Raw genomic sequence first — 21,536 nt, forward strand, 5'->3', positions numbered from 1 at the left:
ACCCGTCCCTGAGCTCCACATCCAACCTTTCCTTTAACACCCCCGGGGAAGGTAACTTCACCATCACCCTGGACAACCCGTTCCAATGTCTGACTGCTCTTTCTGATAAGAAATGTCTCCTCATTTCCAACCTGAACCTCCCCTGGCACACCTTGAGGCCATTCCCTCGAGTCCTATCACTGGTTATCTGTGATAAGAAGCAGACCCCCAGCTCTCCACAACTTCCTTACAGGTAGGTGTAGAGAGCAATAAGGTCTCCCTCCCTGAGCCTCCTCTTCTCCAGACTAAATGCCAGCCACACAGCCTGCTGGAGCTGCTACATCAAAAACACTCAGGCCGTTAAGCTGTTCTGAGCTCCAAGCTGCCACTGGTACCTAACCCAGCCTGTTTAGGCCCTCTCTGGTACCATTATATGGCAGACCTATCCAAAGTTCATGTTCCCTATTACAGTTGGTCTACATGGCTCAAGATCAGAAGTTAACTTTGGTATTTAAGGAAAAGGTGTTAAAAATATGTCAGCCCACAGACAATCAAGGTCAAGGAGTTTGCAAGGCTGTCTGTCAGTAAGGGGATCAGCCCTTACAACCACTACCTGAGATGCCATCCTGAAGTAATTAAACTATTTTTCAGGAACTTGGAGTACACAGCATGTAGAAAGAAACTTTTACAAATTACGATATGTATCAATAACCTAAATATTGTTACTCACATTCAGTTAGAATGTAATCTAAATGAAGATCTTACAGGCAACATCTATATATGGCAGAAATTTTCTTTGATATTCATCTTTTTCTCCACCTTGTGCTATCTTCCTGTTCACACCAATTACTTTTGGTGTTTACTATCATTTTCTTTCTTTCAGCTGACTGCTGTTCTTCATTGCTGTTCCTTTCCTCACAAAGAGCACTGTTCCACACCTGCATACACAGATCTCGCATCAGCAAAGCCACAGTGCTGCCTCCCCCTAGCTTTCAGTGCATCTCCCTGCTGCCTTCACTAGCACTCAGGCAATAACAACTACGTGTGTCAGCCAGCTGATTTGGCAGAAACCTCTCCCAACAATATAAAAAAGGCAATTCACATGGATCCACCCCATTAGTTTTCCACCCAGCTGATAATGCTTCAGGGGAAGGGAGGGTCCTTTCCCAGGCTGTCTCAGTGGAGTAACATGCTGATGGACCGTATGGTCCCACAATGGGCATGACCATCAGAATGTGATGCCACCAAAAGGGGCAATCCTTCCTTGCTGTCAGCTGTGCTTTTCTGATAAAATTGCTGCTGACAAGAGATGACAGCTAAACTAATGCTGAAGATTTAAATGACAAACACAGGCAATGATAAACTGATACCATTAAAGTTTATTTAAAACATTGTTTTGTACATTTACACATTAAATTATCACTCCACAAGTACAAGCAAGACTTCAGTGTGCAGTATCGGATTGTAAGTGATATATGCATCTGAAAGAGAGACAGAGAGCCGTAGTTCTGCATTAACCTCTTGCAGGGATGGCTCTTTGCTAATGCTGAGGCCGCAACAGAGCAATTATGATTGGTAGAAATTAATTAACAGCAATGTAAATGCAACAACAAAATAAAAATGACAGGGCGAGGTAAAAAAAAAGAACATGAGAACAGCTGGGAGCAGTAAGACTGGTAAACACTGATGACCTTAAAGCTGAGAGCAGAAGGCCTCTGCTCTGATAAGGCCATATCACAGATGGCTTGTCAGAAGACCATACTCTGATAACAGGGGGTGGCCACAAGGTCACAGTGCATTGCATATGCTATTCCCGTTCCTGCTGCCACAACGGGAAGGCAGAATGTAGCCGTGGAGATAAGCAAACAAAGAAAACACATGGCAACCCTGCCTGAGAGTAACAAGAATTGGAGGGAGGCAACAGATCACAACACAGTAGTTCCTGATCATAGAAAAGCTGCCCAGAAAGCAGTTTGTCATCCCCAGTCCAGAGGAAGCCAAGGAACAGCAAGGACTCAGCAGTGGTAGGGGGGATTTGACAGGCAGCGTGCTGTTGCACACAAGTGATCCTGACTGCACCACTTCAACTCTTGCTGCTTGCCAGTATGCAAGTATGAGAAAACGCATGCATGAAGCATAACTGAAAATGAGCATGTGGGACCAAATCCATTGTTTCTTTCTAAATAAATATTACCTTCCAATTCCTTCATGGGTCACACTGCACTCTGTTAAATTCCTACACCTTTAGGCACCCCACAGAAATCCAGAGGCCACTCGACCTGTTCCTCCAAGTGTCAATCTACTTCCAGATGAGAAATCTAGATGACAGATTGAGCAGTTGTTAGCTACTCAGACCAACAGTGACCTTTGTCAGTTTGTCATAATAAATTTTCATTAAAAGACAAACAAATAACAGAACAAAGCCTTTTTTTTTTTTTTTTTAAGTGCTATATAAGAGAATGAGTAAATTTTCAAGGGGTGCTTCTGATAAAGCCAGGAAGGCTATATAATGAGGAGATAATAAGACACTAGGTCTGGCTAGAGATGGTGACAGGAGCCTATCACTCCAAAATGCGGGCACCGACACAGCACTCACCAACCCTGAAAGAGCGTTTCAACCAACTTTGTTCAGCTCCTGCCAATTACAGCCACTTATTAACCATTCCCTGTGGTTAGATGCAAAACTTAAAAAAGTCTGTTAGCAGCAGACACCGGCCACAACCGGCGGGGCAGACTCGAGCGCAGGCAACGAAGCAGCAGCCACACCAGAGGGCGCTGCCCCCAGCGCCCCCCTCAGCCGCTTACACTTCGCCTCCCTTCGCCCCGCCCCGGCCGCCATTACGGCCGCTGTTACAGCCGCCATTACAGCCACCTCCCCGCGGTGACGTCACGGGGCGGGCCGCCATTTCGAATGGGCGCGGGGTGCCATGGGCATGGGGGAGCCGGCGGCTGAAGCGCGACAGGGTGGCGACAAGGACAACGACAGTGACAATAACGGCCCCGCCGCCGGCCCGAGGCGCGTGGAGGTCCCCGGCCGCCTTCCATCGAGGAGTTCACCATCGTGAAGCCCATCAGCCGCGGCGCCTTCGGGAAGGTGTACCTGGGCCGCAAGGCGGGCCGGCTGTACGCCGTCAAGGTGAGGGGGCGGCCCCGGAGCCCACCTCAGCCCCAGAGCTGCTCGGCCCCTGCCCGCACACCGACCAGGAATGTCGGTCTGCCGGAGCTGGCAAGGCGGCCCCGCTGAGGGCACGTCTGAAGAAGCCAGCCGTTGCGTTTTTAACGCGCGCAGGGGAAAAAACAGGCTTCTCAGTCGTAAAAACTTCGTTCTGCAGTCAAAGGTTTACAACCTGGCTCGTAGCACACAAAGCGAGTGTAAAACTGGGTGTTTTACAGTTCAAAGCTATGCATGTCTACTTGTATCATTTTATTATGAGTACTATGACCAGACAGCTTCTATGTGAAATCCTTTATTGCTGGTGCAATGAAGTTTATGGATTGATTGCAGCTACAACATTTAACATTTGCCAAATATTTGTAAAGCTAAGGTCAACATTTTATAGGTGTAATTTGATGCATTTTGTGTATGTCTTGGTATTTTTTGTATGAACTTTGATAACGATGGTAGCTGTGGATTCATTTGTTTTTTTTGTGATTTGTGTTGCATGAAAAGTTCGATTACATTGATTTAGCATCTTACAAAATTTTATTATGAGCATTATGAATGAAAAACTTCTGTGTAAATCCTTTATCCATATCGCATTGAAGCTTATGGATTACTCACAGCTACAAAATTTAATATATGTTAAATACCCATACAGTTAAGGTTAACACTTATGCAGAAGGTATCAAATTGCACTCAGGTCTTGCTGCTATGTTATCAAATTCATAATAGTGGTGATTGATGGCTGTGGACTCAACCTATAGTTTGTGTTGCATGTAGAAGAGAAATTAAATTGGCTTTACTATCACCATACATATCCAGCCTAAAGATGTTGGAGGTAAGTGAACTTCCAACGAGTATGCAATGTATGCTTAAATACCTATCAACTGTGCTATTATGCCTTTTCTTTTTAAGATTAATATGGAGTGGGCATCAATATATAATAGAACAATTCAGTACAGGAGCTAGAACCTAATTCACAGTTAAGTTTGTTATTTCTTCATCATAAATTGTATGCCTTTTTGAGAATTCTCAAGAAAACAAATGTTTGTTGGCTGACTTGATTGTAAACTTTAAGTACAAGTTCACTTGCTTTCTCTGTGAAGTTGGGAATGGGAGCTGCTGTCTTGCACTTGATACCAAGATGGAATGGCTTACTGTTGTACTCTGTTTTCAAGTCTTGGGTCAGTTACTGCCTCCTCAGAAGAGATGGGAAGAACTTGGTCAGCAGTGCTATCTTTAAGCATTGGATACTCTTTCCTGGTTCCAAGTTGTATATTGCAGATGAGATGGATAGCGAAGGGCAGCTTAACTTCAGATACAAACTATTCACTAATTTTCTAGAGTGTGCAGACTTCCATTCATAATTTCCATTCAGGCTGAATTAAAAAGACCAATGAAAAATGTTCTCTAATATCCTCTGTCCTAGAATTCTGTTATATGAAATTATAGCTTTATTTATAGAGACACTTATATGCACATAAGCATGAAGTATAAAGATAAATTAATTGGAACTGCAGGTTGACATAGGAAAAGAATGTATTCATCTACTTGATTTTTTTTCCCTCTCCAGGTGATGAAAAAAGCAGACATGATCAATAAAAACATGGTTCACCAGGTCCAGGCAGAGAGGGATGCATTAGCTCTTAGTAAAAGTCCTTTTGTTGTGCACTTATACTACTCACTTCAGTCAGCTAATAATGTCTATTTGGTGAGTAAATAAATGGTTGTGGTGTTCTATGATAGCGTTGGAAATAATGTGCAGAACTATATTAATGTCTAAAAACAGGTTTGGGGGTTCAGGCCTTGAGTATCACAGAAGTGCTTTGCAAATTATTTTTAAATAATTCAAAAATCTTCTGGAAGTTAATTGAAAACTTTATTACAGAAAGTAAGCTAGGCAAGTAGTATAAAATACTAATGTATAGTGTCTTATCCAAGTAAAAAGCTTTGTGTGGGAACGTGAAGTAAGCTACCATGGGGAAGCTTCTATGAGCTTCTAATCTTTGAAACGATACTTTCCTGGAGGTGAAAGCTATTTTTTATTTTACTTGCAAATTTGAAATATATTTTAATGTTACATTTAAAATACTTGAATGGCAGGTAATGGAGTACCTTATTGGTGGAGATGTCAAATCTCTTCTCCATATTTATGGCTATTTTGATGAAGAAATGGCTGTGAAGTACATCTCTGAAGCAGCGTTGGCTCTCGACTATCTTCACAGACATGGAATAATCCACAGGTAAAACCTGCTTTTTGTTACAAAAGAGGAATTGGTAGTTTGGGTTTTTCAGTTTTTTGAAAATAAAAGTAAGTAAACTATTTTTCTTTTAGTTTAACAATAGTGGTTACTGTGGTTTACTATTTGTTGTTAATTGAGGTAGAATGAATCATGAGTTTCATTGAATAAACGTAATTGCCCTAATTACTCGCTTACTGTATGGCCTTTACTTTGCTACTAAGGATGAACACATTCAGGATGCCTGTATGTTTATTTATTTGATCATGCAGTGTGACAAGGCAGATCTGTTTGTGGAATGCGTATGGCAGACAGCAACTGCAGTCTGCTGTTCAGGCAGTATGGGATCGTTGGCATGCATTGCCAGTGATGGATTTCTGACTAAAGTCATGTTTTGATCCATTTTGTGTTAGGCAAGTATTGCTGTGCAAAACAGGGTAGTTATGCATTCAGACTGCTATTTCCTATTTATTGGAGAAAAACTATTTATTGATTATGAAGAGGTTATGATCCTTTTCAGGCAAATCACTGCAAAGCAACTAGAACCAAATAGAACATGGTTGGTTTTTGCTTGTTTTGCAATTGAGAGCTTAATGTCAGTGGAGTTTGTCTCCCGCTTTCCCTCAAACACATACCAATAGCCCATTCTGTAGAACCGGCTACCTCATTTGCTAGAGTTTCCTGAAGCTTTTTTGCACATGTACATTGCAGCAGTGTCATAAAACACCAAAATACAAAACCTATCCACGTATGTTAGTAGACAAATATACACTGTTTTCCCCTTCCCTCCCTTCCCCAGTGCAGTGCTGTATTAACACAGCTGTGCTGCCTGCTAAGGCCCCTTTCTCTCCCTGTCGCACTTGAGCGCCTGCTAGTTCAGGAACCCTCTGGATACTGCAAGCACATAACTGTAGGATAAAGGGACACTGACTGCTCTGATGCTCTCCTGGTAGTGCCAATGTTCTTTGCTGCACTCAGTAGAGCTGCAGAGAACACGTGAACTCTTAGGGTTTTGCTTATCGTGCTTGCTCTCATATGTAGGAGCTACACATTAGTAGATGTTGCAATGGTAGTCCTCATCAAGAGCACTTATTAAACCCTCCATATAGTGGAATGTGCAACTGATGTGACATGCACGGTGACGTTACAAGCCCCGAGACATTTGTCCAATATTTAGAGCCAGACATTTTTAGCTGTTTTGGTGTATCCCTCCAACTGGAAATTTCTGTTGGCTGAGAGGCACCTTATTGCTGAGAATCAGCAATATTGCCAAGTGTTTTGGGCTATGTGGTTTTGGTTGGGTGACTTCCATAATGTTGCCCAATTGCCTTTTGCTGACTGCAACTATATTCGTGTCTTCAGGGATCTGAAGCCAGACAATATGCTCATTTCTAATCAGGGCCACATAAAGCTGACAGATTTTGGGCTTTCCAGAGTTACTCTGAACAGAGGTAAGATTTATCCCTATCCTATTCTTTCTATTTCTTAGTGGTTTTTTTGGACACAATTCCACGTTCTTGAATGTTTTGCATCCTTGTAGCAGACAGCTTTCAATTAAATAAGCCCAAACACTACACTAATACCTGATTTTTAGTAGGTAAGTACTGACAGAGTGCATGCTAGTAAAGAAACTGTTCTGTGCACTGCACTCTGAGGCTAATTTTTATTCTTTGGGACAAAGGTGTGTGAAAAATGATCTGGAGCCATTTCTCTTAAGGGATATGGATTTCAAAGTTTCTATGAAATCCACTAAGAGAACTTGACTGAATGAGTAATTCTGGCTTTTTCTTGGTGTATCTGCTTATTTCTGTCCTTCAATGCATGTTTCTCTGTCCTTGTGTATATTCATTTCCAAACTGAACTGGGACCTTACCCAAATAAATGGAAGGAGCAGGAGGAGGGTGAAGAAGTGAGCCTAGTCTAGCAGAAGATTGTAGATCACTGCTTCAGCATCTGAACACGCTGTTTTCAAGCAGCAGAAAATAGAGCTGAATAGTCAATGTGAACCTGACCTGCTTAATTTTTTCAAATCCATTTGTAGAGATAAACATGATAGATATCCTTACTACACCATCAATGGCAAAGCCAAAACATGACTACTCACGTACTCCAGGACAACTGTTGTCTCTTATCAGCTCTCTGGGTTTTGTAAGTAATTTTTACTGGTTTTGAAGTACTTTGTTATTCTGTTTTTGTTATCTTAAATAGGAAGAGTAAGGTTATTCTTACGCTGCTTCTGCCAACTGGTAGAATGACCTGTATTTTTCAGTACCTTGAAAATCTGGAGTGGTTACCTGGGACTATATTTCAAAATGCTGAGTACCAATTGTGATTTAAAAATAAAAGTTGGGTAAATGGTCATGGCTAAGCTCCGTTGCAAATTTAATACAGAATGTATGAAGTTACACTCACGATCTTGGATGCGTTGTTCCAGCTCCATTAACTTTTAAGTATGCTTCTTCCTGTTTGATAGTATAGTCCTGTTGGAATGAAAATGCCAATCAATCCCAATTCAAGTATTGCATCTGACAGTCTGCATGGAGTGGTTTCTCCCCTGTCTATGGTAGAAAAGGAAAATACACCTCTTTCAGCTAAACTATTCAAAACAGGTAAGTATACCAAATCTTGTACTGAGTAACGCTCTTTGCTATAAGGTGATCTGTTTTTTGGTTTTTAATCTTACATGAATAGTTTGGACCCACTTGATAAAGGTGTGTTTCTAGTAGTCTTGTTGTCTGCCGTTCCTCCAGTACTTAAGTACTGACACTTCTTCAGCTGAATTACTAGTGCAATCTTTTGATTATTTTTTTTAATGCACAGCTATTTAATTCAAGATTTGTCTTTAGGATTTTACACAAGTTGCATCAGCTGTTTGTGTACTTCAATTGAAAGTGATTTAATATAGCAATATTAAAGCAATCTTGACATATCGTGAAGCTAGTTTATACAGTCTGTGTTTGGATCAAGGTTTGTGTGTATACCCACATCAATATATTTATCTATATACTTTTTTCTCTCAAGGTCTTGATACTTCTCCATTAACTCCTGTGATGCCAGTGAGAAGTTTAACTCCTGCTCTGCTTCAGTCAAGAAAAAGGTTTGGTACCTCCAGTGCCAGTAGTCAGTCACACACATACTTGTCAAGTGTGGAATCAGAATGCTACAGCAGCCCCAGGTGGGAGAAAGGTGTAGAGGTCAGGACTGTTTCATCTTACCACTACAAATTAAAACAGCTTGTACTTCTATATGCGGTATTGTGCCTCTCTTCTACTTCTTCCCCCGGTTACTTCAGATGCAGAGAAGTCTTCCTACTGTAGAAGGAATGCTGGTTGTAATCCTTGTTGAATGGGAGTTTGGGATCTATCTAGTGTTACTGTTTTTATCCCTAAACAAATGGTCCTGTGCAACATAACAGGCAAAGCAAATGCCATTTAGCCTCCTGTAAAGGGGTGAAAGAAGGCTTTGGCTGGATGGCACTGGTTTAGCTCTATTCCCCATAAGTTAGGCAATGCTGGCAGCTCTGTCTCTCTGGAATCTAACTGTATGCCTCTAGTTTTATTATCTCAGCATGCCGACTGAAGAATTTCTTTAGAAGACAGATCTTGGAGAGGGGAAAAAAAAATGCACAAAAGAATACTTCAGTCTGTTACCATTTGTATTACTGAAGGGTTTCATACCAGCTAGCCTAGCACTAGTAATTACTAGTCATAGCTGATGCAAAATCCTTTTTCTTATTTTAAACTGTTAATGAAATTCTGTACAAACAAATGAGAGACCTAAAGGAAAATGTTGGTGTCAATTCCTATTTAGAAATTGCTTCAATTCCTGTTTAGATCATGCAAAACAAAGTATTATAAATTGTTTAAACATAATTTATCTAGCCATTTCTCAAGGCCTTGCTTCTAGTTTTGTTACCAAAATAGTAGTAATACTACCTTTTCCTTTTGTCTCTAGAGTATAATGTGCTACAGGGCAGTCAGGGTGGTATGGTAGGGTTTTCTACTATGGTGTGGTCTTTTTTTTTTTCCTGTGGCTTAACATAAAATAGTCACAAATAATACAATTTTAATCACTATATTTCTTTATCTGTAGGCTTTTAAAAACACTGCATTTTCCATTCTAGTATAGTGAGCTTATTTTTTTCTCAAAGTCAAATTACGAAAGCTGTTCCCTAGTCTAGTTCTTTTAGTTTTTTTCAGGTGTGGTGTGTATTGCTTTTTATCACTACTTCTTCATAAACACTAGTAATGTTTGCTAACTTGCTGTTCTTTACTAAAGTAGAAATAAGGTATTTTCAAGGACACATTTCTGTAACGCTGTGATTTTTTTCTTGATACTCAAAACTTAATGTGCTCATTTGCAGCAAACTGAAGATGAACTACTTTCTACAAAAGGCAAAACAAGTGACAGCGAGTCAGATCTCCTTTCTAATATAGAATTGCTGAATAGCAAAGATACTAAAATTTTTAAGAAAAAAGAATTGGAGTCTGTTATTTCTCCCATCAGCAGCAATGATTCTGGCAGCAGGCAGAAGCTCGGAAGTGAGCATTCTGATATAACAGATACTCCTGTGACCACACTGGATACAAAAGGCATAGTAAGAAAATGTCTTTCTGAAAACAAGATTTGGGAAGAAAAACTCATTGCAAGTAGAAGAGAGATGACTAACGAAGCTGCAGAAACTTCCAATTACCAACAGTCGCCTTTGTGCCTGAATGATCGTATCAAACCTATCAAAGAAGAAGAAATTTTTGAAAAGCCAGGTGTGAAAAGAAGCTTTGAACTAGTTGACACTAGTCCTTGTCAGGAGCTTAACTACGTTAAAAAAAGCAATGCAGAATATAAACGTGGCTGTCAGATCTTCGAATTTCCAGCAAACAAAAGGACAGGTTTGACAACAGAAATTCAATCTTTAATGCTTGGTGATGATGGGTGCCTGCAGGAGACCTGCAAAAGCAAGGAAGAAGTTCAGAGTTTCATTGGTGGGCAGCAAAGAGCAGAAAAATCAGTCAATCCAATTATAGCCAAAAATCTTATGTGTGATCTGGATGCAAATCATGAAAAGGATAAAAAGGAGTACATGAACTCGAGTTTTTTATGCACTGATGATGAAAAACTTTTGGGAATCCTGAGTGCAGATTCTGACTTATCCCTTCCTGAAATGTCTGTTACAGAAAGCCATTTAGAAAAGCAGCTTTTAGATTTGGATAGAAGTGTTAAAGACCTCTCCTTTGAGGAACCAAAAGCAGAAGGCATGCTAATAACATCACCTAACTCCCAAGATGCTTCAGAAAATGGAGAGAAAGCAGATACTGTCCAGGATTGCAAGATGTTACATCTTGAACAGGATAATCACCAAAAACACACTGAAGAAACTTACCCTGACACAATATCTTCTCCTTCAGAAAAGATGATGGAAACACTGAATCTCTTCAAAAAAAATGCTGTTGTTTTTCGAAGTTACAATAGTCCAATTAACATCTCCAACGTGTCTGAGCCGTGTAGCATGGCTTCCTTAGACATAATGGATCTTTCACCGGCTTGTAGTGGCTCCTATCCAACAGCTATTACACCGCTGCAGAGAGGAAGACCCTACAGAGTCTATCAGGTATACAAGGAGACACGTAGAAACTTAGCGTGGCCATTGTACATTAGTGACCTGAGATTATTCTGTAAGTTGTTAATTAAGGAAAAGTTGAAGTAGTTTGAAGTAGTCTGTCAAAGATCACTTTTGCTGACGTGCTTTCACTTATTGCACTTTTGTGGCTGAAGTTCTTATTTCTGTGAGAGCTTAGCAGGAACTGTTTTCTTCCTGTGCCTTCCTGCCTGCCAAGGCAGTCTAAATGGTGTTTAGCTGCTAGTAATTGCTACTGTGCCTGCTTCTTTTTTCATCCTTTTTTCATCAACAGTAAAACCTGTCTGCCGGTTATGAAGTTTTTCTTTTGACTCTGTTAATCCTATTAAGCAAATAATTGTCTTGCAATAAGTTAGAATCTCAGATGTGGGAAAGGTAAAAGTATGTATGTCAATCCTTATTTCCTGTTGTATTTTGCTATAGCTTTATAAAACTTTTGTCTGGTTACTTAGGCTGATGTAGGATTTAAAGCCTTTGCCATCAAATGTTTTAGCTGTTCTGTCAAATGCGTTGAATGATTCTGTGTACGAAAAAGGGACATTCAGAATAGTATGTTTGGGAAAGACTTTTCTTCTGATGTCTAATTTGCTTGCTTCTGTTTTGGCGTAAAACTTTAATGTACTATGAAATTTATCTTGTGTTCAGCTGAACTGGAGTCAGGGTAGTGTGCACTTCATCTCTGAGAAGCAGATGGCGTTATGTAGTTCTCTTGCTTGAGACTTGAATAGAATGATACTCTTTTTATACTTTAGTGATGCTTTTTAAAACAACATCACTACTAAATGATTACCCCTTTTTTTTGTTTTAATAGTGGATTCTGTAGCCTGCCTGTATGGTATAGTATAACCAAAACTATACCAGATATATTAGAATTAAGGGAATAATGATGAATAGAGAATAAGAGTCTCTGTAAGATACTTTCACAGTCTCTCTAGGCCATAGTGGGTACCTGTCAGTGCAGTCAGCCTTACAGCTAGGAGAGTTTAGCTACTTGCTAGCCTGTGTATGTTTCTTCAGATTATGTCCCAAAATACTTTCAGAAGGTTTATGTAGCTTTAAACAGTCACTAAGTCTTTCATCAGCAGGCATTATGCATCCCATAGGTGTACAGGTTAAAGAATGAATAGCTCATTAATGTATTTTGAGTCTTTCTAATAGGCAACAAATTATGCATTATTTTACAGATCTATGAAATATTTGCTAAACTGTGCTAAAATTGGACGTTATTTTGACTATATATTATAAAATATATTTAGTAATTATTCATTTTCAGATTCAAAGTTAAGAGGACTTTAACTCTGAGACATTCTTTGGGGATTTGACACTGGGAAAAAAACTTAGGGAAAGTTTATTGCAGAATAGGCGATGTTTAATTTCTTATGCTTCAAGATAGTTGAGGTAAAGAATTGGGGGCATGTTTCACACACGCTTTCAGGGAATGTACGTTTTGTAACATGTTCTTGACTTTAAACTTAATTTTCGACTGTTGTAGCCTTTACTAAACCTGAAGGTGGGAGTTGAAGTTTGGTTTGACATATGAAATTTTCTTGTTCCCTGATTTAAGACACCTCTTCAGGGGGATGCTGGCACGCCATTTAGGACCCCAAAGAGTGTTAGAAGAGGAGCTGCCCCAGTAGAAGGTGAACGCATCCTGGGGACCCCGGACTACTTGGCACCTGAGCTGCTTTTGACAAAGCCTCATGGTAAGACAAAAGATCCATGGATTTTGTAAATACATAAAAAGGTAACATATCTAAAGACTTTTAGAAATGTAGAGCCCTGAATCTGTCAAGTAGGACAAGAGTGAATTCTTTAAAAAATACCTAGAGCTTAGCTTCTGCCAATGCTGATGGCTGTTTGCCTCAGCAGCAGCTTCAGGTTTTTTTCACGTGACTGAAGGTTTGGACTATCTGGCACCTGATAATCTGATGTATTGGAAACCGTGCTTAGGCAGCCTGAAACCTTTATGTTGCTTAGGAATCACAACTTGCTTGTTCTGACTATCCTTAGAGATTCATTTAAAAAAAATAGTAAAATTTAATATGAAAGGATTAACCTTCCAATTATTTTCATTGTATTCAACGTTATTGATTCTGAAGTGTTATGTGCATTCAGACAAGTGTATGAAGTTGAATTAAAATCAGTTATTCTTGAATTGAGTGACTTTGTGAAACTCTCAAGATTTCTAGCAGGATCTTCCATAAAAGTGGACAGTAGTAGCCATTGAATATTTCCTGCAAAATACTATAAGAAAATGAAATAGCGCAGTATTAAAGTGCACAGATCTCTTTGGCTCTAATCTTGAGTTCCACCAAAATCAACAAAAAGTCTGAAATAACTTTTGAGTCGCTAACAACAAAAATACTATGTATCCCTGAGTACACCTGTATTTTTGAGATGGAAACAAAATCTAATTATAAATATGCTTTTAGATTTTTTTTTTGTATTTATTTTATAAAGTTAATAGTCTTAAGGAAATTATACCGATGTTACTCTCAGATCTCCATTGAGATCAACATTATCTGTAAAGCTCTGAGGTATGCAGCTAACACACATTAACTAAAACTCCATGAAAAGATTTAACAGACTCAACAGATTTGACTGTAACGAGAAGAAAATCACTAAACCCACGTGGTAGTTCTCGCTTCCCTTTAGGAATCCTGGTCACTTGGTAGGTATTAAAACTGGATAGTAGTTGGAAATATATATATATATATACACAATACTTGGACATAGCAAAACTCAGTTGCAAGTTGACTTCTATACAATTATTGAGTGTCTTCAGGACTACAGTAATAACTTGCAAAGGATCTGGGTTTTGTGTTGGTAAATCAGAGCTCCCATCCCAGTGTTTCTGGCTTCAGAACTCAACTTTCCCTCACTAAATATTTCTGGTGGTGTTACTTTCTTGTAAACAAAGTTGTGATTTTAAAATAGTTTTGTAACATATCTAAGTTACAAGTAAAAAATACAGTTTTAACATCACATTTTGTTGAGTCACCAAGTTATAAAAACCTGCATTCTTGTGCTTTCAGAGTTACACTTGATATTTGTCAATGCTTTTATTTGTTAGGGTTTTTTGCAGTAATTGTAATATTTTCTTGCTTCATTGTCTTTTCATATGCAGGGACTCTGATCTCTGGTGAGTTTGCTATGTACTGCTTAGAAAAGGAAAGTTCAGTGCAACTCTGAACAGTCAAAGTATGAGTAGATCACAATTTCTGAGAAAACTGGGTGAACAGTGTCTCTCTGTAGAAAGATATGTCCAATGTGTGCTTCACATAATGTGTGGTGCCTCCACAAAAGATTCAGGGAACACCAGTAGTGCTGATAAGACTATCAGAAGTCACATGTGAGCCTAAACTTCAGGAGTAATGTCAGCGTTCTTAAAGACCTTGTGTAACAGGAAATAAACCAGAGACACTTTCATTGCTTCCTTTTCACTTAATGCAGTCAGTCTAGTGTATGCGAAGAAGACTCGGATACTTAAGGCCTGGTATTTCTATTCCTGACTTCAAGTATTGATGGAAATGACTTGGCAACGTTATAGTAGTAGATATAGTATCTTTAGTTAAACTTGGGGATGGAGGTAGAAAATTACTACTGAAACCTACCTTACTTCTTTGTTCAGAGTTGTGATCTTATTAGACTTTGACTAAGCTGGGAATTTTTTTATTTGAACATCCAAATACCTCTAACACCAATGGATGTGATCTCACTGCTTTGAAGTGCTTAGCTTGGGGGGGCACTCATACTGCTGTTAAAAGCTGCTAAAAGTGCATTATACTAATTATACAGTTTTCAGCATTTCTAAACTTAGTCAAGTAGTCATTTTGAAATGGCTGAGAATGCTTTTTTTTTTTTAATAATAAAACAAAAGCTTTAAAAATTTACCCTTTAATTTTGTTTCAGATTTTTGCTGCAAGCTTGGCATCTGCTCTTTATACAGTGGTACAGGCACGGCCTAAAGATGCAGAAAGCTTACAGCGCATGCAGTGGTGTTTGGGACTGCTTTGCCTGCCTGTTTTTAAATGGTTTACTAAGATGAATTTTACAAAATCCAGAACTTGGAAAAAATGAAACTATTTAATAACAAAGGAGAGAGAGAGAGTACTAATAATTACACATTGCCCTAATCAACTTCAGTGTGATGGAAAGTAATTCCAGTTTTTCACATGCTGACTCATCTCTGCAAGCCGCCTTCAATATTTTTGGCATAAATTTAGACAAATGAAAATTAAGTTAAAAGTATGAATTCTTGGAGTGTTCTCAAACAATCGAGAGATAGCTATGGGGTTATAACATAAAGCATTCATCTAGACACTAGAGGAGTTATCTAAGACAACTCTTCTGTCAAAAAAAAAAAAAAAAAAGCTCTTGGAGAAGTCAGCTCCTGAATTCTTTGTTAGAAGAGTTGATAATTGAATTAGCACCCCTGTTATTATCAGTAAACCCTGGTATTAACTGTAAGGAATTAAGGATGAGGGTGACTTTAAAGAAGCCCTTTAATACTTTTCATCTGCATAATTGTCAAGAAGAAGTTGACAATCTTTTCTTCTTTCATTTCCAAGAAGTTTTGCAGGATATAAACATTTTCAAATTTTGCCATGGCTAATCTTCCTACGCTTGCAAATACATGAAAATAAAGTTTTAATGGTAATGGCCTCAATTTCTCTTACTCAGGTGCTGCTGTAGACTGGTGGGCTCTTGGAGTTTGTCTGTTTGAGTTTCTAACTGGAATTCCACCTTTTAATGATGAAACACCAACACAAGTCTTCCAAAATATTTTGAAAAGAGGTAATCTGTTTCAGGAATCAGAGAATGTGTGGGGTTTTTTTTTCAAAGTTTGTTGTACGGTTTGAGTTACTCACTTATCTCTATCTTTGTAGATATTCCCTGGCCAGAGGGTGAAGAAAAATTGTCTGATAATGCCCAAAACGCAATAGATATTCTTCTAACAATTGATAGTACTAAGAGAGCTGGACTGAAGGGTTAGTATTAAACTTTGTTTGCATTCTTTACAACTAATTAAAATTTTCAATGTGGTGTCCTCCTATTGAAATTTAAATCAATAAATTTTATTGCCTACTTAAGGTTCATATATAGTGCCAGAATATTTAGCAAGTTGGGATATTTTCCATATTTTTGTGGGATTTTACCCTTTTGAATGAGGAATGTTTTGGGGGAGGTTGGGGTGGGCTTTTTAATGTTTTTTTCTTTAATGCTATTTTGCTATGGATGTTCAGCATTTGACATACCAAAGTTCACTGTTATCCAGTTCAGTGACAGCTATTTGGGGGATCTAGACAAAACTGGTTTTAGGCTTTTAATCAAGGTTTCTGTAGTTTGGTAGAGAAGCCTTCTTCAAAAGATAATTCAATAGAGATTTTTCTTAAGAACCAGGCTATCTTTGAATATATAGGGAATGCAGAGTTGTCTATAAGATGCACTTTATATACAGGATATTTTTCCCTTGTATGGGGACTTAAGAACTTGCTGTTATAACAGGGACTATATTTCATATAAATTTGATAACAGGGAAGGAAACCCTATGGGGTGAGATATTTTAGGAAGGGGACAAAATATTGGTGAATTGCCAAAGGGATCACTGGAGACAAAATTATTATGGAAATGGTTACTCAGACTAAAGGCTAAGAGTGGAAATAAAGCCAGTACAAATTAGAGTAGGAACACATTTGTAAATGAGGGTCATGTCGCAGGGAATTCTCCGGCCTATTAATGACTGCCAAAAAGTGTCCAGTGTCATGAGGGTATTTTAAATTATTGCCCTTATCCTGGGTGATAGGGTGAAATCTAACTGCCCGTGATGTATACAAATTTATATTTCGATGACATAATGGTTTATTCCAGTCTAAAGTTCTTGGAAATTCATTTTTTGACAGCACTGATAACTGGATCTGATCTCTTCATCCAATTTACGGGCTACTGAAGTGAAAACAGATGATTTGCTTTCAGGACAACTATTAGGTTTTCTTCCGGACTGAAGTTCTGTGATGTCCTGGTGGTGTGCTTCTACGAGCTCAGTCGATCTAGATTTTTTTTTTTTAAGCTGTAAAGAAATATTTGACATAGAACACTAGTGTCTCAAGTTTGAGTTTCTTTATTTCTTCAGAGATGTGGACAGGAGCCAACTGCCACCTATGACGCACATTAATACCTCTTTGCAAAAGGCAAATACTCTCTGCTCATTTTTTCAGCTAAGACAGCCTTCAGTACATGGGAATTCCATCTTAAGAGCAGAATTACATACAGTTCTGCTACAACAGATCTGCGCAGTGTCCTGCTGTGTATAGTAGCTGAATCAATTAGGAGATAGAAGACTAACCCTCTGCTGTCTTGTCTGTCTGTAATAAACTTTAATATTGCGCTATGTTACTTGATCAGGAAATGTAGGAATGGTAAGCAAGTGTTGACACTTTCTAACAGCTAAAAGCCACTCAAAATTTGTAGTGAGTGTTTGTCTTGGGCAACCTTCCACCTCCTAAATGTGATTCTTACCTGTCCTATTTTTTTCTGTTAGCTTTTGGTGTCTGTGGTGCAGGTGATAAACATAGGTTTGTATCCCCCCTGGCTAAAAAGGCGCTTTCTTTCGTCAGGGCGTGGTGTTACTAGGTTATGTGAAAGGTATCAGAATGGACAGAGCAGGGGAGTTCTAGTCTTGCAGCTTGGTTAGTTATCCTTTAGGCTGGGAAAGAGGAATCTGGTGGTCTGTGGTAACTTGCCTGTAGGGGTGACTTCAGTTCTATGTAGGAGTATTCCTACCACCAGAATTTGAATGCTGGTGGTAGAAAAAATATTATTTGGGAACTCTACAAAGCAGAAGAGAGCTATTCAATGGGATAGCAAGAGGCGGGTGGTCAGGGGTGAAGGGTGTGACTGATTCTCACACATTTACTCAGTGTAGGATTTAGACAGAACTAAAAACTGACGTTGAAGTGCTGTTTAAAATTTCTGTGGTGCTCTATTGTGAAAAACACTACTAGGTACCTCTACCCCACTGTATACGTTGTGTAGAGTGGGTTTTCTAGCCAGAGGAAGAGACTTAGTTTGCATGATGATAACTTGATCACACTGAAGTTGGAGGTAACCAATTTGTAATTAAAACTTGCACTTGTGTTGAATTTAAAAAAAAAAAGGGGTGGTGAACAGTAGACAGTAGGACAGAAGGAAGTTTCTAATGCTTATAAAAACATCTATTTCAGAACTGAAACATCACCCCCTCTTTCATGGCGTAGACTGGGATAATCTACAGAATCAAACGATGCCATTTATCCCTCAGCCCGATGATGAAACTGATACCTCGTACTTTGAGGCTAGGAATAACGCTCAGCACCTGACTGTGTCTGGATTTAGCCTATAGCATCAAGATAAGTGAACTCTCCATGTTATTTGCACACTTTCAGATTGTTCTGTAACACTAGTATGTTCTTAACCAAGTGTCCTTGACAAATTTAGAGCGTGTTTTAAGTTACCGGTCTGCTTTTATTATTGTATTCTTTATTCTGAAGTGAAACTACTGTATGAAACTTAGCTGCCGCCTTGCTACTTCGTATGTCACTGCACCTTACTGAGAGGCCAGAGTGTTGTATTTTTAGGGGTAGTAACACTTGCCTTGGCAAAAATGGGGGCTTTTTTTAATAGCGATGAATAATTCTGACTAGGATGTGGGAAGTTATTTTACAGTTAAATGTAGCAGGGAAAGGACATAAATTTATGCTCATTGTATCTAAATGTAACTTACCTGTTGGTGGTTCATTGTACTGACTGCTTGAGAACAGCCTTCTGATCACTGTGCAAAACCGTTGTTTCTGTTCACAGTGGACAACTGAAACCTTACTGCAGCATTGAAATGTCTTATTTCCCTGTTTGCCCTACCTCCGGAAGGGTGAAGACCATGTTGATCAAAGTTAACTCAGCTATATATATATATGGCACGTGTAGTAAAGATTGACAGCAGTTCTGCTGGTAATTATCCTTCTCTGGATGAATGGTGTAGAGGAAGTCAAGCCAATTCTGTTAGACAAATGCTGTTTAAGTTGTTGCATTGTAACCACTGACGCTGTCGGAAGATGGACAGAATGGCCTACATTTTAGCAATTACTTGTTTTAAATAGAAAATGCTGAGTGTTTGGGCATGTCGGATGATAGAAAACAAAATACACTTGAGTGTTGGCCAACAAGTGAAGTATTACTCATACTGAAGCTGCTATATGTTAAAGATTATAATGTATTGCAAATTAACAGACTGTTTTGTAAACTCACAGCCGGATCTTAGATTTCACTAGAATTTGAGTTACAAATTTATATTCAGTATTGTGTATTCTAATTAGAGGGAAGCTTATTTAAGTATATTTTTAAAATGTAACACAACTTGCGTTTCCTAAATCTTAAAGGTTTGTGTGTAGGTAATTCTGTTTAAATTATCTTCTTTAATATTTTTCCTGCGTAGGTATTGCTTTCTCAGCTGACTTTCTGCAGGTTTATTTTTCAGGTCTGTACTTTTTAAACTAAGATCAGTGGTGCTAGGTAGTGGTGCTGGCCAGTGGCCATATGCCAGAAGCCAAACATTTTGAAAACTTTTGCTAAGTGACTTCTGAATTTCATGAGTTGACCCTTCATGCAGGTGAGTTAAGTTGTCCCTTCGCTGCCCTGCTTCTTGGAAGACAAGATTCAGCGAGCAGTGTTTTCTCAGAACTCCATCATTAGGCTTTCTGCTTTCCTTTCAGATAGCTTGGGAAAGGCATGGGGATGGCGGGGGGAGTGGAGTTTTTCAGAAGACTTAAGGAGCTAAGTCTTAATGGCTCAGCGCTTATCACGCCTAGAGCTGGTGCTTTGCATAGTGAAGTAGAATCTTGGAAGGTTGTGTACAACGTACAGTGACTCTCACTCTCTTCGCGATGGACTTAAGTTTCTGATGACTTTTAAATTGTTGAATCTTACTAAAAGCGATGTTACATGAAAATGTGCAAGGAATTCAATGTAATACATTACTGTAGCAGGATCCATAGGTGACATTCTTTGAATGATCAGAAGTTCATTAGCTTGCCATTTTACTGAAAACACAAGTTTTTCCTGTGTATAGTTGGAATACATACATTGTTAAAACAACAACAAAAAAAATACCCTTGATTTAAATAATTACTATGCAATTTATGTGGTGTGTGGGTTGGTTTTTTTTTTTCAGTTAAGTTTTCTTAAACCAGTCTGACAGGAATGAATGTCAGTTTCATGTTGAGAAAAATACTCTCTAAAAATGTATTTGGAAATGATGCAAATTGAGCACCACAACTGTTATTCAGTACCCTACAAATGGTTACAGATTGTTCCCATTTTTCAGTATAGTGCATATATAGCATATGCTGGTGGGGGGTAGTTAGTGGTATGACACCTTAAAGATAAATAGCCTCTAACTCCTTGAAATAATTCTTAATCAGCTGCAGAAGTCAAGTAAGCTTCTATCTAAACTTTTCCTAACCAACTGCCAGGAGCTACAGAACCACCTAAAAGTCTGACTTCTGAGTAATCTAATGCAAACGTAACTATGCAGAGCACCAAAACACTGTGCATAAAGAGTTGTATTAACTTACCGTTTTGCTCTTAAACTCAAACCTTCTAAAATAAAATTATGGTGGTTCTACCATAGTTTTATAATGCAATACAAACCCATAAATCCTGTAAACCATAAATAAGCCAGCTGACAAATCAGCATGTTTAATGTTAGATAGCTGTCAAAGTAGCATATGTACACTGCTGTCTTTACCTGTTAAACCCCTTACAGTTAGCACTGAAGACTTGTAATTCCCCATTCTCTTTGATACCTTGTATTATCCTGTTCATAGCAAACATGGAGTTTAATATTATATTTGTGGTGTTTTTTTTGCTTTATAAAAAGGTGCATCCCAGCTGTATTCTTCACACATCATCTCGGAGAACCTCCTTGTTAACCCTTAATGCCACTTTTTTCCCCACGCTTGACTTAAAATAGTCCAGGGAAAATACAGAGAGCTGTAATCAAATGTAGCTGAAAGTGATTTAAAGCTTCTTCCCGTTAGTAATCAGTTACAACTATTTGTGTAAGCTGTTACAAGGTTTTGGCCCCTAGAAGCTCTGCCTTCTTGCTTGTGACATCTGGAGTGTTTCACCTGGTGTCTTGTGAAGGCCTACGCTTTATGCGCCTAACGGACATATAAACTCTGTAGCATCCAGGTTATCCCGAAGGACAGTTTACCTGCTATTACACAGCTGGAGAAATTATAATCCCTGATCTTTATAGTTTTTACCACAGAAGTACCGCTCTTGGACAATTACTATCACAAACCTGCTATTAGGCTTGCCTAAACACTGCACAAGTTTTGGATGCCCAAGTACTGAAATGCCGATGTGTTCCCAAGCTGGTAAGCTCCCGTTCCAACATGCTCAGGTTTCACCTTTGGTTACTCTTCTAGTAAACTGTTTTTTTTCTGTCTACAGAAATTCTGAAAAAAATACTTTGCACATTGTT

General features: G+C 38.8%; 1 protein-coding gene across 2 annotated transcripts; it reads left to right on the forward strand.

Annotated features, from left to right (window-relative positions):
- The first annotated feature begins 2,581 nt into the window (after window positions 1-2,581).
- Window positions 2,582-20,185, forward strand: MASTL (microtubule associated serine/threonine kinase like). Of its 2 annotated transcripts, none has more exons than XM_040547337.1 (12): window positions 2,582-3,115; window positions 4,713-4,850; window positions 5,243-5,382; window positions 6,742-6,830; window positions 7,421-7,527; window positions 7,853-7,988; window positions 8,401-8,573; window positions 9,743-10,987; window positions 12,579-12,717; window positions 15,698-15,811; window positions 15,904-16,005; window positions 18,238-20,185. In XM_040547337.1, the coding sequence occupies exons 2-12, from the start codon at window positions 4,716-4,718 to the stop codon at window positions 18,393-18,395; spliced, it is 2,538 nt and encodes an 845-aa protein (XP_040403271.1). In that variant the 5' UTR covers window positions 2,582-3,115; window positions 4,713-4,715; the 3' UTR covers window positions 18,396-20,185. The 2 variants fall into 2 exon arrangements, with proteins under 2 accessions (XP_040403271.1, XP_040403270.1); XM_040547336.1 differs by lacking the exon at window positions 2,582-3,115 and adding an exon at window positions 3,203-3,977.
- Window positions 20,186-21,536: the final 1,351 nt, after the last annotated feature.

This window comes from Cygnus olor, chromosome 2 (genome assembly GCF_009769625.2).
Source record: "Cygnus olor isolate bCygOlo1 chromosome 2, bCygOlo1.pri.v2, whole genome shotgun sequence".
NCBI classification, from domain to species: domain Eukaryota; kingdom Metazoa; phylum Chordata; class Aves; order Anseriformes; family Anatidae; genus Cygnus; species Cygnus olor.

What these genes read in the sequence shown, in the direction of transcription:
- MASTL (XM_040547336.1), top strand. An exon ending in TTATCAGCTCTCTGGGTTTT is followed by an intron (nt 7,528 to 7,852) that starts GTAAGTAATTTT and finishes CCTGTTTGATAG; the next exon opens with TATAGTCCTGTTGGAATGAA. An exon ending in CCAAAATATTTTGAAAAGAG is followed by an intron (nt 15,812 to 15,903) that starts GTAATCTGTTTC and finishes CTATCTTTGTAG; the next exon opens with ATATTCCCTGGCCAGAGGGT.